We start from the raw sequence: 17,145 nt of genomic DNA on the forward strand, positions 1-17,145 counted from the left end.
TTACATTTCAAGTTCAACAATCCGAAGTAACGAAATCTAACAGCAGATATAAAAAAGACAAAGCTATCAACAATGGGAAGTGGGAACAGGGTTTCAAACAAGCAATCAAATACATAAAGAAAAATATATAAATAACTGGTCTGCAGGAGGGGAGACAATCTGGAGAAAATCCACCGCTCTTTCTGAAAGAGCAGGAAAAAACATTGTCCATTTCATATTTATAAGCTGTTTTCTATCTACCTACCTATCTGATCTAGACATGTCTACAGAGATTAAAAATATGTCAATTACATGAATACATATCACTTAAGTATATCATACACAATAAAAATATTAATAATAGGCACCAAAAGGCTTAAAATATATAACTTTAAATAAACTATCTGCCAAATTATAGGTGGGTAACTAGTAGGCCTCAATTTGAAGGCCTAATATTCCTTAAATAGTCACATTGGCATAGCTGAGTCAATGTTGAAACATTAATAATGTTTCAATATTGGACACCAAATTCTTCAGAATAATGTTAATCTTAGAAAATATTATTTTTGGGGTGCCTAGGTGGCTCAGTCAATTAAGCATCCAGCTCTTGATTTCAGCTCAGGTCTTGATCTCAGGGTCATGAGTTCAAGCCCCACGTTGGGCCCCACACGGGGTGTGGAGCCTACTTAAAGGAAAATATATATATATATATATATATATTATTTTAATCATAAAACCTACTAATATCTCAAAGGTGAGTCACTCTACAACTCTAATAGTTTGTGCTGTTGCATCTGAAAAAACGAGGAATGTTTGTAAAATCAGATGAAAATAATCATGTTAAAAATAAGTCTCAGTCTAATATTTGAGGAGCTCTGGGAGAGTGGAGAAGGATCAAAGATGACCTTGATCATCTGCAGAATAAAATGATGAAATGAAAGTTCATGGGCCCTTGAACTTCAGAAAAAGCAAACCTCACAGATACATATTTGAACCAGAATTGAAAATACACCTATGGTGATTGGGTGATCATAGCAGATAGCAAGTAAAGGCCAGAACTCCAGGAAGCATGCTTTTGGGAGACCTTTTCTTTAAACAGAACTGCAGCACATATAAATAAGCACTCCTTGACACTTGGCACCATTCCAACACAGGCCACTGGCCTTGTTTCAAGGGCTCAAGAGTCCCATGGGGCCAGTGGCCACCAGAGTGGACAGAGTAGGACTGAGGAGAAACAACACCATCCAGAGGCTGGGGGGATGGGCAGAGGGGAGGAGATAATTTCCCAAGACCCATTCCAGGCCCTATGAATCACAAAATCTTAGGGCATCTAGACAATCACTAGAATCTTCATTAACTCATTTTAACTAAATGCATTTGAATTTATGATTTATAAAGATGGAGAAAATAAGAGAAAAACAGAAATATGTAAAAAGAAAAGTCAATGAAGAATTAATCAGAGTAATTCCAAAAATTTTTCCAGTTAGTCATAAAGACCTTTTCAATTATTATTTTCAGTCAATTTAAAGGAAGGATGAGAAGTAGAATCATAACGACCATTGAGACTATTAGTGCCTCATCACAATGTAACTGTGTTTACAGTAGTGTCAAAAGAAGAAATACTCACTTGTCTTCAAAAGGGGGGAAACCTTCTTCTTTATACACATCCCACTGATTTGAAGCCCTTATCAAAGACTCATAGAGTGACCTCAAAGTTACACTCTAAGTTCCCAGGCCAGGTAGGAATGACAGTCACGTAGCTCTGCTAACCTGCCTACTTTGCCAAAGACATAGTTATACTGTTAGATTGCTTCAATGATTAAAAATCTTCCTTGACACTGATTAATTTGAAGTTCACTTCCCTACAGCTTCTACCCACTTGTAGAGGAAACAGAATCAATGAACTTCCTTTTCCTATGTAACTTGAGACTTCCTTGTATCCAGGAGAAGCACAGAAACATTCAAATATATGTCTATATAGGAGCTGATGTAGTTAATCTTCCATTAATTATCAATAATGCCCTTCTTGTCACTGATCCTACAAAGCAGAACCTCTGCTTCAGTCTTAAAATTTATACAGCACTAATCAAAACCCTGGCTCTCCATTTAAAAAAAAAGAAAGAAAATTATACCAAAAACTATACAAATTGCACAAACTGTCAGACACATTGGCAGCCCAAACCCATCACATATGCCCCTCCAAACATTAGATAAAATATTGTCACTTCAGCACTCGTTCTTCACAAAGCACCCTGAATCCAAAGTAACTCCAGAAATGCAATATTAGCTGATGCCACATGGAACTGGTGCCACCAGGGTATCAGGAACAGGCCGGGAAACAGATAAATATTTGTAGTGTTTATGATATTACAACAATTAAACAGTCAATGGATAGACTATCCATATTATCAGGTAACTATAAAGAGAATAGGACAATCAAAGAAAGACAATTATCGTATGGTTTCACTCACATGAGAAATGAAAGAAACAGCGCAGAGGATCGCAGGGGAAGGGAGGGAAAACTGGAATGGGAAGAAATCAGAGAGGGAGACAAACCAGGAGAGACTCTTAACTATGGGAAAGAAACTGAGGGTTGCCGGGGGGCAGGTTGGTGGGGGATGGGGTAACTGGGTGATGGGCATTAAGGTGATAAGCACTGGGTGTTATATGCAACTAATAAATTACTGAACTACATCTGAAGCTAATGATGTTCTATATGTCGGTTAATTGAACTTAAGAAGAATAGGAAGTAAAAACAAAAACAATAGAAGAAAAAATAAAAGAAATTTTAATGAGATACAGGAACTTCTTTTATATTTGTTTGGTAATGCAGAGTTAAAATAAAATAAAAATAACCACAATAGCTCATACAGTTTTGAAATTATACCAGAAAGATAAGTTTTTACTGACTTTCGCTCTGACCTGCAGCTTCTCACAAAAACATTGTGGGTGTATTTATACTTTTAAAAAGTAATGCTACCAAAGCTCTTCTATGGAATTTATAAACTATTTCTCAAGTTGTATATAAAATAATTATTAAACATATTTCCACTGCTGATATTGTAATAACAGTTCATTTTATTTCCTCTCGCCTGGACCTAAAATAAAGCTACGTAATTCACATTAATAGCACATAGTGAGAGCTCCCACCATGCTCTCTGAAGGGCTAGTTCTCTGACTCAAGTTGTACTAATCATCTTCCACTGGAAACATATCTTCAGTATTGGTCAAGAATTAGCACCTTAAAGAAAACAAGACCAAAATACCTGCTGGGTACAGACTCACGTCGCAGGGAATGAACAGCAAGGAGCAAATTCATAATCTGCGTTATTGTCCGTGACAAACACATGAATAAGTTTAAAGGTATTTGAATTTCTGCACTTCCTTCATTTTACAGCAGAGGCCACAAACTCAGCCAATATTTTTGTGTTGGTATTGTAATCAGTGCATAAAAACCATAATTATTACGGCAACTCATATATTCATATAGACTTTCACAGTTTACCAAAAGCTATCATAGGCATCATCTAATTGAGCCGCCACAAGCACCAAGCAGTTGTGTTGCCTTCCCCCTCACCCCCGACCCCGGGGAAATGGAGTCACAGAAAGAATGAAGGACTTACTCCATCCACGTCAAGGTACTACTGACTAGCATAGGTGGGCTCCAGATCCCAATCTGGGGATGTTCTGTTAAACTACAGAGGTTTCCATGATAAGTTACTCTTCAAAATAGAACAGAAATAGGACCACACCCTGATTTGTGGATCCATGAATTATTTTTCCTCGCCCTGGATGCAATCCTGTCATTAACCCCAACATATGGGCGGGGAGTGGGGGTAGACAGAGATGACCGTAGAATAAGACTCGCACTTTGTGGTAACAGTTTGAGTTAAACAGTTTGACACTGTGTGCTGAAAATGCCTAATACACAGACTCACAGTTATAAAACCAAAAGAGACCTTGAAAATTCATCTGTTCTTTTTCCATTTCACAGATGAGGAAAATACGCTGATGCAGAGAGCAGGGGGCTCCCTAGAGGTCACCCCAGTGACTGCTAAGCAGTAGCAGAGCCAGGCTCTCTCCCGCATTCTGCCCTGATTGTGTTTCCCAGATAAAGGATGAAGCGTGGTCCAGATATTTACAAGGAACCATCACAGTGCTAGATAGATTAGAAAATTAGATCTTACTCACCAACATCATGAGTATAAAAATTATTGATATTTTACATACCATTTAAAGCAGCAGGAACTTTGCTTCCTATAGAAAAAATAATCAACGTATGTATTTTAGACTCTCATGGCTAAGATTGAGGATAATTTCTAAAATATGACTTCTTCTTCCCTTTAGACAATTTCTTGAATTTTGTTATTATAATAGACTTAAGTACATTCAAAAAAAGGATAGTCACTCAAAAACGTCACCACCTTTAACTTACATGAAGAATAAAAAAAACCCAAAACCTAATATTTCACCATCTTTTCCAGACACAGTTCCCTTCAACCCATTAAGGACACTATCCTATCCCTATTCACACCCACTGCCTGTCTTGTTCAGGAGACTTCAGGTTTTTGTTAATCTATTTTGAATGTAGGTGATTTTTATTTCCCCTCTTAAATTTAAATACTAGGCAACAAAATATCTCTGACCAACAAATCTAAAAATGGCTCAACTTATCAGCCCTTTGCTACTTAAACATAAATTTCCACATTAAAAAAATAATCTAATCAGACTTTATTGTACCTGTGAGTCCTTTAAAAGACTTCTTCACTCTCCAATTCAAATCCAATATGAAATTCTTCTTGGAGAGGCAAAATGTAAGAATTTTCTAGACAGTACTGAACATTGAACATCGTTTCATAGGAAAAAAAAAAAACTGACGCAGACTAACAGTAAACCACACAGATGATAAAAAATATTGACAATAAAATTAGTTTTTTGTCTCTCATTCACAAGATCACTTTTCCATTTTAATACAAGGTCTAATCTAGAGCAGATGTCAGTGCTAACTGAGGGGAAACTCCATCCTTCGTGTTCTGATCAATCGGAGGAAGTTTTTTTCCAGAGGTGAAGAGCTGCCTGAATTCGGAAGTGTAGCCTGGACTCCATGGAGTAATCTTTGTAGTTGTTTCTGAAGAAAATAACAATGAAATTGTAACGTCAAAATCCCTTTGTATCCAAGAGCAACACCACCACCTCCCCTTCTTCTCATCTTCATTCCTTATTTGCTTCCAAACGTGAATATGCATTAACAGCAGATCTTGTTAAAATGTAGATTCCGATCCTGTGAGCTAAGGAGGATGGCAATATTCCCTATTTCTAGAAGCTTCCTGGCAGTGATTTGAACGTCATACTTTGAGTAGCAAGTTCCTATTTAATGACCAAGCCATTCACAAACACAGCCAGAAGCTTATGAAGAGGGTTTAACAAATTTTGTGAACTATTCTTAAATAGTTGACTTCCTTCTCTAAACCAGGAATTTTAAGGCAGCTTCACGTGAACATTATCAATCACCCCCCCAGAGAAATCATGCTGAACATTATCAACCGCCCCCCCCAAGAGAAATCATGCTGAAACCATCATGAAACAACTACAACAAAGAAATCAGGATTATGTGGTGATACCAAAATTACTTACTCCAATTCTCACAGGCAAATATCAATCACTTGGCCAATAGTTATGGGACAATGTCAGAAGGGGCCATAGAAATCCGCAGATTAGTTAAAATGTTTACTTAGCTCATCCATGTTCACTTCTGTCTGCTAGAATTGTTAAGAATCGGCACAGTGGAATGACTTTGACTTTGGGCTCCTGCTTTCACACACCACCTTGGCCCGTGGGTGAACTGTAACTCCTTTGCATGGCAATACTGTCCTTCTACAGCCCTTCATTTTAGGGAGGGCTAAGAGCTACTCACTGGTAACCTTGATAAGGGTTAATATTCACAATACGGGTTACCAGAGGATGTAACTGAGTATTTTCCTAAATGCCTGGCCACTAATTTTGGCAACTTTGAGAAGCTCCAACAGAATAAGGGAAAATGCAGACAATTGAAAGTCTTGAAATTACTGGGAAGTCCGTTTATGGTGGCTTCATTAGCACTGGCTTAAGTTAGTGGTGACTTTTGATCACCGGTGGTCTTTTTAGTAGTGAATTACCAATCTTTTATTCTCATCATTATAAATTTGTCTTATTGTGCATTGCTTAGATAACACCAAGTAGGTCCAAACAATAAATACTGCAAACAACAGTAATGAGAGTCCCTAATTTTCCAATAGCTAGATTTGAAGATACATACATGTCAGCTGAAATACGAGTCATTCTTACTCTCAACAAAATTAGCTTTAAAAGTGACTCACTCTGATATCACCCTTTATTTTCTTTAAAGATTTTTATTTATTTGGAGAGAGAAAGAGAGCACAAGCAGGGGGAACAGCAGAGGGAGAGGGAGAAGCAGGCTCCCCGCAGAGCAGGGAGCCCGATGCGGGACTCCATCCCAGGACCCCGGGATCATGACCTGAGCCGAAGGCAGATGCCCAACTCACTGAGTCCCCCAGGCGCCCCTGATATCACCCTTTAAAAAAATTAGCAGCAGCAGCACCCTCTCTCGGTTCTGTGATGCCCCCGAAGCTTCTTTCCCATTACCAGGCTTTATTCACAGCAAAACATCCTGAAACGTTGCCTGAAGTAGCTGACTCCATTTTCTCCCCTCACAGGTCAAAGTCACTGATAATCTTCATGCTGCCAGGTTCAGCAGCCACTTCTCTGGACTCACCTTGCTTGACCTCTCAGCAGCCATCCTCACAAATGACCACTTGCTTCTCTTTGAAACACTTTGTTCACTTGGCTTTCCCGGATGTCTTCCTAACTCACTGGCCACTTCTTCTTAATCTTATTGTTTCATGTCTAAAATGATGAAGTATCCCAAGGCTCTGTGCTGAACCTCTTTCTCTAGTTATATTACTTTCCCAGAATCACTTCAAGTATCATGGCTTTAAATATCACTGTCTCTGTGCAGGTGACTTTGAAATCTCTACATTCAGCTTTGATGTTTCCACTGAACTCCATTCTTATATATTTTGTCCATCTCCACATGGACACCCAACAAGCACCTCAAAATCCCATGGTCCTAAACAGAAGTATGTTTTCTCCTTTCCTGGAACCTGCTCTTCTAAGCATACCCCAATTCAGTAAAGAGCATCAGGTACTATCTAGTGGCTCAACCGCCCAGTTTAGAGGTTTCCTAGCTGTGGCTTCGGCCAGGAATGCTCCCCACCCAGTCTTTTGGTGACTGATCTTCTCAAGACTGGCTTTAAATATGCAAATCTCAACTACAATATCATCTCCTCAAGGAAATCTTCCAGACTCAACTCAATTTAAGGTAATACCCAGGAACTCTGTATCATACTATAAATCTCAGCAAAGCATATACCACTGCTGGTTTTCCTACTTGTTGGCTTATTCAACATCTCCCTCTAACTAAGCAAGAGGAAACGTTGCCTGTTTATGTATAGATGTCTGTCTAGAGTCTTTACTAGTGTCTGGCACATAATAAGTGCTCAGTGAATACTCGCTGAATTTGAGTAAATGAACAAACCAATGAATCACTCAGCTATTTATGGCTTAAAGCTATTATGTCATTTGGGGCGCCTGGGTGGCTCAGTTGGTTAAGCGACTGCCTTCGGCTCAGGTCTTGATCCTGGAGTCCCGGGATCGAGTCCCACATCGGGCTCCCTGCTCAGCAGGGAGTCTGCTTCTCCCTCTGACCCTCTTCCCTCTCGTGCTCTCTATCTCTCATTCTCTCTCTCTCAAATAAATAAATAAAATCTTTTAAAAAAAAAAAAAAGCTATCATGTCATTCTTTCTCCGCTGTAAGAAGTATTCAAGGCAAACAGACCATAGGGTTTTAAGTGAGCTGGGATCACAAGTCTGAGAGCCATTGTCTAGCAGAAATGAAAATGCTTTGAAATTATCACAGTAGACAGAAAGAAAAGAGAGCCAGGGAAAGATACAGAGGGCTTCTTCCAATGAGCGGCTCTTCAGGGAAACGAGAGATATGGTTGAAGACACCAAGGGTCAGCAAACTATGACCCAAATAATGGCCAAATCCAGATATACCCATTTATTTACAAGCTGTCTTCTGTGGCTGCTTCAATACAATTAGAAGTTGCAATGAGACCTTATACTGTAAAACCAAATATACTTACTATCTGGCCCTTTACAGAAAACATCTGCCAACCCCAATCCAGAAGAGAATAGGTTAGAAGTCTCGCATAGAGATGCCCACAGTCACAACACTTGTACACAGTCATAGGGCCAGGCATTAAAAAGGTTGGAAATAGCACAACTACAGCAGAAGTCATGAGCATAATAACATTATTACTCATTTTCATTCATGTTTTAACTTCTAAGTATATAATATTACTGCTGTGGTTACACTGGTGCTGATGTTCCTGACTCCATACCAGGCAGGAAAAGCTGCCATCGTCACTTACCTTGCAGTTTCTAGGGTCTTTATGGCCTTGTCAATTTCCCCTTGGCTTTTGTACAAAAAGGCCAACTCAAACAGAGTAAATGGCACTAGATAGTGATCATACTTCAGTAGCTTTTCACTAAAAGAGTGAAAGAAAAGCGATTAAGTCTTAACAGAACAAGAAACAAATCATTCATTTTCAATGTATGTACTTTCCCCATTCCTCAGAAAACAGGTGCAGCACTAAGCCTATTACCAGAGAGAACTGTCATTATACAATCAAGGAATCTAATAACCAATGGCAATAAATAGTTTGTTTTGAATATATTCATCTTTTATTTTATTCTTTAATCTAAATCCAGTACTGAGCATTGTTTACGACCCTTAGGAAGATGAATGCATGCAGATCTTCAAAGATTAACCCTGGGAAGGACAAAGTCATCCTCCTAAAAAACGAATGTGTTCAGGTAATGACTCCATTTAGAAATAAGAACACTGTATTACTTTATATTGTTAAGTCTTATAAGGCTAAGAAATAAAAACACTGTATCACCTTATATTGTTAAGTCTTATAAGGCTAAAAAAAAGTCAATAAATAAGTGGTCGACACTTCTGTTTTCAGCAATATTATGAAATCTGACCATAAAACATCAAGAAGCAATAAAAAATATATATATAAGTAATGCCCTTCCAAATGCATAACTAAGCTCACAAGAACATAAGAAAAACTCTCAAACTGAAAACAAAACAAAGCCAGAACTCTAAGTGTGTGGATGATGTCAAAGTAGTCCTGGGATCTGTTTCAGCCTTAATCAACCAGGGCTTTATATCTCAGTGTCCATGCAGATGAGGCCTTGAGTCCACAGAAGAGGAGAGCCTGAGACCTCTATATAAAGCTGGGGCCATTCTCCATCAGAGAAAGGGCAGATTGGAAAAACCCATTCCCTGGCACAGAAGGAAGCAAAGGGCACTTGGCTCCTCAGCCTGCATCCAGGTTGGAAGGAAAAAACACATTCCATGGGAAATTAATAACCAATAGGCTTGTCCTCACATGAAGCTGCAATTCAAGTTTACGTGGCCCAGAGGATCCAAGAACCTCTAGGCAATGACATTAACATGAAAGTGGGCCTGGGCTGAAAAAGTTTTGGGGGCACCTGGCAGAAATAAAATCAAAATCACTTTAGAGACTCTTCTTCCATCCTAGCCTCATAGGTGTCTCAGATACAGCCCACTGAAGGGGAGCTCACGATCCAAAATGACGAAACCCATGAACAAACAATTCACTGTAGATTTGATAAACGTAACACATAGCTCAAATGGCTCATCCTTTTGGTCCTTCCAGAAACACCAGTAAAATTGAATTCAATGGATACTTTTTTTTTAATTTTTTTTTTTTTTATCAATGGCTACTTCTTTAACATGTTTACTAAAAAACAGTAGATTACTTATTTGGGAAATAGACATGGTCCCTTTCCACTTTATAAGGACACCAGTCCTCATCAGTCCTCCGACATTCTCACCCAAACTAGTGTTTAGTTTTCATGGAACTTAGTGTTCCCCTCCAACACCAAGTAGAAATGCATAAAGCCATGTTCCACTTAGGCTCCAAGTCCGCTCTCAAAGGACAAAGAGAGCACTACTGGATTCTCTTCCTGGTAACAGCGAACAGTCGCGGCGGGAGAGCACGTCACTCTCTCCCAGCAATTCCCTGGAAACCGCAGTCTGCGCTCCACTCGGCCTCCTGGTTTGTCTGTACCTTTGGATGACGTGATTGAAGCACAGTTCGGCCTGCAGGGGTCGCTGTAGGTTCTTCAGGCAACAGCCCTTCAGCAGCTTCACCAGGCACTCGTCGTCCACAGAGTAGTCACTTATGTCTAAAGCCAAACAAACAGAAAGCGCACACAAAAGGAAAACCACTTTTTAACATCCCAAGGAAAAATAAAAAATAAAATTAAATAAATAAGTAAATAAATAAAACCCCAAGGAAGAGGGAGAACGAATAGCTACGAGGTTTCGGGGGGATCACCGAAAAGTAAGGAAAATATTTCTAGCATTCGTTATGCTTCACTTAATAAAGCACAATGAAAATATTTTAAATGAAAAGAGGAGGCAGCTTACTACCTTAATACACCATTTTACTGAAATAAAACTTGAAAATCTCTCCACTTGAACATCTTTCTTCAGGTGCTCAGTGCTCATTCTCTGAGTTAGGTGGCCTTACCTGTAACAATAGGAAATCTGAACTCTAAATAAAGTAAGAGCTGTATTAATTCTATAAAAGGTAAAGCAGTGAGGAGCAAGAAGGCTGCCTCCCCCTGTGGCTCTGATCTCTAACAGTGCTGGCTTCACGCAGGGGAGGGTAACACTTCCATATGGAGAAGCAGATGGCTTCCTACCCATTAAAAATTCAGGAAGTAGAATACCCTCTCCAGACCATTCTGTTTACAACTTATCAATTCTCCCAGGTTTTGTTCTTTTGGGGGGAAATTCTGTCATAAAATTAGACAAATGGTTCCCAAGTACATGCAAGGTACCTAAAACCCTCACAAACTTGCAAGTGCTCGAGGCTAACGTAAAGGGTTTTCCTTTCACCACATTTTCCCTTTTGAAAATGACTCTTTGCCTTCTACAGCCCGAGGCTGTAGAATATTAAACAAAAGGAACCATATCCCGTGTGACACCAACCTGACAAAGGTAGACATTTCACATCTAACACTTTTGAATTGGGGAGCTTTCTCAAGTGACTGCAACTTAGTCATTCCCAAGACAGACTGATAATTTATACATGTCAGGCTGTGACAATACAGGGGGTGGGACGGGCAGTAAACCGAACCACTGAGGCCTGGGAGTCCTCATGTTGAGATTCCCCTGCTTTCGGTACAAACCTCAGAAATCACCATTAACACATGCTGGTGTTTTGAGTTAGTAAACTGCTTGTTTATGGGAGGTTAATGATGCTACTTAACCAACTGGAAGGGGGTCACTTTACTTCTAGGCGGTAAAAACAGCTGATATTCACCTCTCACTTCCAAGCTCTGATAGTTCATTTACCAAGAAGAATCACAGATATCAAGATCAAGTTGATATTCCTATTACTTAAGGACCATTTTTCAGCTCCCCCCCACCCCCTCGGCCACAAACACACACACAAACATATCTACATGTTTCTAATCATGGATGCTCACTGAAATACATATATTAGAAGCAGTATCTTTCCAGGCCGAGAACAAAACCCTTAGGGTCCAAACTGGATGCTAGTTTTTAGTATCATTTTTGTGCATTCTACTGAGTTCTGTATTAGCATTTTATGACAGTTTGTCTTAGCATAAAATTCTGGTGCTCAGGGCATGATGGTTTTGCTGAGGAACAGACATAACACTATGGAAAATTCAAATTAAAGTACCACTAAAGCCGCCCTTAGCTTTTATTAGATCACAAGTTAAGGACATGGAAAATGGGTCCGAAGATACCACCTTCCTCCAAACCTTAGTAAAACCATTATTTCCTCAGACCACAGAGTACTCTCTGTCAGATGATTATTTTCCCTTAAAATCTGAATGCTTTATCATGATTCTCAACCTCCTGGGTGAGTTCACAGATGAACGTTTCAACACAAAATTTCCATTTTACATTCCAAGAAAATTATAAAACAATGCTGCCAAAGCACATTTCCATCACAAAAGATCTGCTTAACTTACTAAAACAGAGGGTAGGCTGAGGAAAAAGAAAGTTTGAAGCCCAAACTACAAAAATATCCACACTGAACTTTATAGAAACTAGCTGAAATGCACCAAAGGAAAAATTCAAAAACAGATTTAGAAAGTGAAAAGCCCGTAAAGTAGCATTTTCCCTTTTATGTAACCCTGATTACGTTTGCTACATAATTTCACAAAGCAAATTAACTGCAACAGAGAGTCAGAGAAGAACTACTGTACCAGCTTCTGGCTCCATGTTGAGTTTAGTTAGAGTTCAAATGGAATACTAATGGAATTAGTGGCAGACACTGACTCCAGGCATATTACACCAAGTGTGCTTCACTTATTAAACTGTATCCTTCCCTTTGTACCCCGAACGGGCCTTTCATAATCACATTGTCAGAGTAAAACACCAACTGTATCTTCCACCCTCTTTTACTTTAGAGACACTTGCCAAGGGGAAAAGCAAAAATACATTCAATACCCAATACTGGGGAGAAAGGGGGTGGAGGCTGGAGTCACCTCGGGTTTACAACTTCACTTCATTTTTTCAGTTTTGGATTTTTTTTCCCCCTTGCTCTGAAAGATAAGAGCTTGATTACTAAAAGGTCATTACTGAGCGGAGCGAGGGAGCAGAGATGGAACTCTGGTAATTTTCCTGCATAAAATAATGGACCTGGAAGAGATTATCATAAATTTTGTGTACAAAAGCTTTAGGAAAGAAAACTTTATTATTATTATTATTTTACCCAGAGGGAACACATACAAAAACAGAATTGTACAAAGTACAGTGCATCTGTCTGTCTGAGCTTTCCCCAGCCCTCCTTAAACATCTCTAAGCCTATCATCTCAATAGATCATTAAAAGAACAAGGAATGAATGGAGAGAGCAGTCTGGTTTTTCAAGCCTCTATTGCACTGTACATACTTACTCTGATACATATATAACTGCTTTACATTTTCCCCCCAACCAATAATGGGACAAAATAAACTTTGAGGTAAAGGCTGAAGATCCTGCTCAAATAGAGAACAATCCAATGGTCCCTCAGGACTTTTTAATATACAAAGGCCCCACTCTCTGGTGGTAAATATTAGTCTATACTGCAAAGGATAGACATTCAAATGTCAGAATTTATTCAACTGAACCAAAGCCCTTACATTTATAGAAAAAACACAAAAAGGGGCGCCTGGGTGGCTCAGTCATTAAGCATCTGCCTTCAGCTCAGGTCATGATCCCAGAGTCCTGGGATCGAGCCCCATACTGGGCTCCCTGCTCGGCGGGAAGCCTGCTTCTCCGTCTCCCACTCCCCTGGCTTGTGTTCCTGCTCTTGCCATCTCTCTCTCTGCCAAAAACAACAACAACAACAACAACAACAACAACAAAAACCACAAAGAACAAGATGGTCCACTTTTTGGGGGTGGAGGGAATACTTTACAAATGTTTTCATTAAAAAAAAGAGGTTTTCCTTCACCTCCCAGTTTTTACATATCCTTACTTATTAAAAACATATCCATTTTCCCATTTGGTTTGTGGATATGTGGGTTTTAATTATAGATAATTCTGCTGGCAGGAACAGTGTTTTCTCAGCCTATCACAATTCTGTATCTAGTATGGAAAATCTGAGAGTGTTCAAATGAGCAAGTTAATAAAATGTAGCCAAATTAGTTGAACAAAAATGAACACTAAAATTTGTTTAAAAGCCCAAATGGATTTTACAAAGGTGCATTTTGTGAAATCTCATTTTTTAAGGTGAACTTTCATGGAGTTTCATTTCATCTAAAATTCAAAATGATGTAACTTCATGTTGACTTCACACTCAAATCAAACTGAAATCTTTTTCCTTTTTTGAGGGAAAATAGTAAAGATCATCTCACATCCATTAGAATGGCTAGTATCAAACAAACAAACAAACAAACAAAAAAACCAGGATATTACAAATACTGGTGAGGATATAGAGAAATTAGAACCTTGTGAACTGCTGGAGGGAATGTAAAATGGTACAGCCATTACAGAAAAAAGTATGACAATTCCTCCAAAAATTTAAAATAGAAATGCCACACGATCCAGCAATTCTACTTCTGGGGATATATCTAAAAGAACTGAAAGTGGGGCACCTGGGTGGCTCAGTCAGTTAAGCATCTGCCTTAGGCTCGGGTCATGATCCCAGGGGCCTGGGATGGAGCCCTGCGTCGGGTTCCCTGCTTGGCGGGTAGCCTGCTTCTCCCTCTACCCCTCCCCGCCGCTTGTACTCCCTCTCTCTCTCTCTTTCAAATAAATAAATAAAATCTTTAAAAATAAATAAAAGAACTGAAAACAATCTCAAAAAACTTTTACCTACCTATGTTCATAGAAGTATTATTTGCAATAGCCAAAAAGTGGAAGCAACTCAATGTGCAACAGTGGATAAATGGAAAAGCAAAATGTGATATATACATTCAATGGAATATTATGCAGCCTTAAAGAGGGAAATTCTCACACATGCTACAACATGGATATACCCTGAGGCCATTTTTTTTTAAAGATTTTATTTATTTGACAGAGAGAGAGAGGGAGAACACAAGCATGGGGAGAGGCAGATGAAGAGGGAGAAGGAAACTCCCCACTGAGCAGAAAGCCCGACGTGGGGAGCTTGATCCCAGGACCCCGGGATCAAGGCCTGAGCCAAAGGCAGACACTTAACCAACTGAGCCACCCAGGGACCCCATTCTCTGAGGCACCATTATGCAAAGTGAAATAAGCCAGTCCTAAAAGGACAAACAATACAGGATTCCACTCATATGAGCAACCTAACGTAGTCAAATTCATAGTAACAAAAAGTATAACTGTGGTTGCCAGAGGCAGTGGGTAGAAGGAAATGGAGAGCTATTTTTAATGGGTATGGAAAAGTTCTGGAGACTGGTTGCACAGCTATGTGAACATAACATTACTGAACTGTACAGTTAAAAATGGGGCACATGGTAAATTTTGTGTACTACAATTAAAAATTAAAAAGAGGGGCACCTGGGTGGCTCAGTCATTAAGCGTCTGACTCTTGATCTCAGCTCAGGTCTTGATGTCATGGTCATGAGATAAAAATAAAACTAAATAAAATAAAATAATTTTTGAAAATTAACAAGATATAATTGTAAAAAGAATAGTAAAGAAGCTTAATGAAACTCTATATATAGAAACTATGTAGATAATATATTACTAATGGAACACCTAGAACATAGAAAGAAAGTCTAAAATGTCCATATAATGAGACTGTTAAGTTTGTTCTTATACATACACTCTTTTGGTTCTCTGTTAAATAATACAAACTTTAGATTTCTCTTTTTGATTTCAGTTTCCTGAGCCTTTTCATCCACTTGTTTCCCTGGTGCCCAGATATCACAGAGAATTATCAGTCCATTAAGATAAATACTTCAGTATTTTGGCTACTCTACCTAAGCCCCAGCTCACAGGGGCTGAAGTTTAATACTTTTCTGTAAGGGGGAGGAAAAAGGAGAGAAAGGGAACCACAGTTCTTTTATAAAAATGCTGTCTTTAATATGGGAGACTGACATTACTCACCCTCCATCAATAGAGGACCTTTGCAGGTGACTTTTTTTAATAGTAAAGTAGAATATTCCATTTACCTGATCTCCCTGTGATTACAAGTTTATATTCGCAGAATGGTTATTTGGGAGAACTGGGGGGCAGGGGTGCTGGTCTGTGGCCTCAGAACATCACTGCTTTTTGTTCTACTGACTTCTTCAGCTATCCTGCCTGAAACCTTGACCTTATTAGCAATTAAGGCCAGTGATTCAGCTTTCATTCTTTTATATTTCTTCTCCTTATTGAAGGCAATCTAAAACTGGAATTATTTTAAATATGGAAAGCAGCCTAAATGCCCAACAATATTGAAAGAGTTGATTAAATTATGATACATTAACTCCATGGAGTGCTGTGAAGCTTTTGAAATTACTATAAGAGCCATTTAACAACAATTTAAAAGTCTATGATAAAAATAGAACTACCATATGATCTAGCAATTCCACTTCCAGGTATTTATTCAAAGAAAATGAAAACACCAACTCAAAAAGATATGTGCACCCTCATGTTCATTACAGGATTATTCACAATAGCCGAGAAATGGAAGCCATAGAGGATGAATGGATCAAGAAAATGTAGTATATACATACCACGGAATATTATTCAGCCATAAAAAAATAAAATCTTGCCATTTTGCAACAACACGGATTGACCTTGAGGGCATTATGCTAAGTAATGAAATAAGTCAGACAGAGAAAGACAAATACCATACGATCTCACTTATGTGAAATCTAAAACAAACAAAACAAAACAAAAAAGCAATCTCATAAATTGGTGGTTGCCGGGGGTGGGGCATGGGAGGTGGGAGAAATGAGTAAAGAGAGTCAAAAGTATAAGCTTCCCACTATAAACTAAATCATGGAGATAGAATGGACAGCATGGTGACTATAGTTAATAATACTGTGCTACATATTGGAAAGTTGCTAAGACAGCAGATCTTACAAGTTCTAACACAAGAAAAAAAAATTGTAATGTATAGTAATGTATGTTAACTAGACTTATTGTGCTGATCATTAGAGTCCACAAATACTGAATCATTATGGTATACACATGAAACTAATATAATGTTATATGTCAATCATACTTCAATTAAAAAAAGTTTGATATATTAAGTGAAAAAAAGTAGTCATATGTGTCCAGATACACTATGATTATAACTATAAAAATAAGGCTAGGGGATGGAACAAACAAATATTCTAAATTAATTGTGTTATAGTAGCAAAAATATGGGTAACTTTTTTCACCTACATCTATCAATCATAATTATGTGTTTAATTTTTTAACAATAATTATAAAGAAGAATCTCATTTAACATTTGAGAGCTCCAAATACAAAAATGATCCAAATGAGGTCCTCATCCCTGAAGCTATGTTCAATATTTCATTTCCCTTGGGGAGAATATATTGAGTATGGGGCTAGCCACTCCAT

The 17,145-nt window shown here is 38.5% G+C and overlaps 1 protein-coding gene across 5 annotated transcripts in view; it reads right to left on the minus strand.

The window, feature by feature from the left end:
- Window positions 1-4,892: 4,892 nt before the first annotated feature.
- The window catches only part of TTC39B (tetratricopeptide repeat domain 39B), a 116,424-nt gene continuing 104,171 nt past the window's right edge, over window positions 4,893-17,145 (minus strand). For all 5 annotated transcript variants that reach the window (XM_073880824.1, XM_073880823.1, XM_073880825.1 and 2 more), the window contains 3 exons: window positions 10,206-10,323; window positions 8,472-8,588; window positions 4,893-5,107 (listed from right to left, as the gene is read on the minus strand). In XM_073880824.1, the coding sequence (XP_073736925.1) occupies window positions 5,017-5,107; window positions 8,472-8,588; window positions 10,206-10,323 (326 nt within the window). In that variant the 3' untranslated portion in view covers window positions 4,893-5,016. The remainder of the gene's footprint in view (window positions 5,108-8,471; window positions 8,589-10,205; window positions 10,324-17,145) is intronic.

Source organism: Callorhinus ursinus, unplaced genomic scaffold (genome assembly GCF_003265705.2).
Source record: "Callorhinus ursinus isolate GAN/ISIS: 27379988/994484 unplaced genomic scaffold, GSC_fseal_2.0 scaffold39, whole genome shotgun sequence".
NCBI lineage: Eukaryota > Metazoa > Chordata > Mammalia > Carnivora > Otariidae > Callorhinus > Callorhinus ursinus.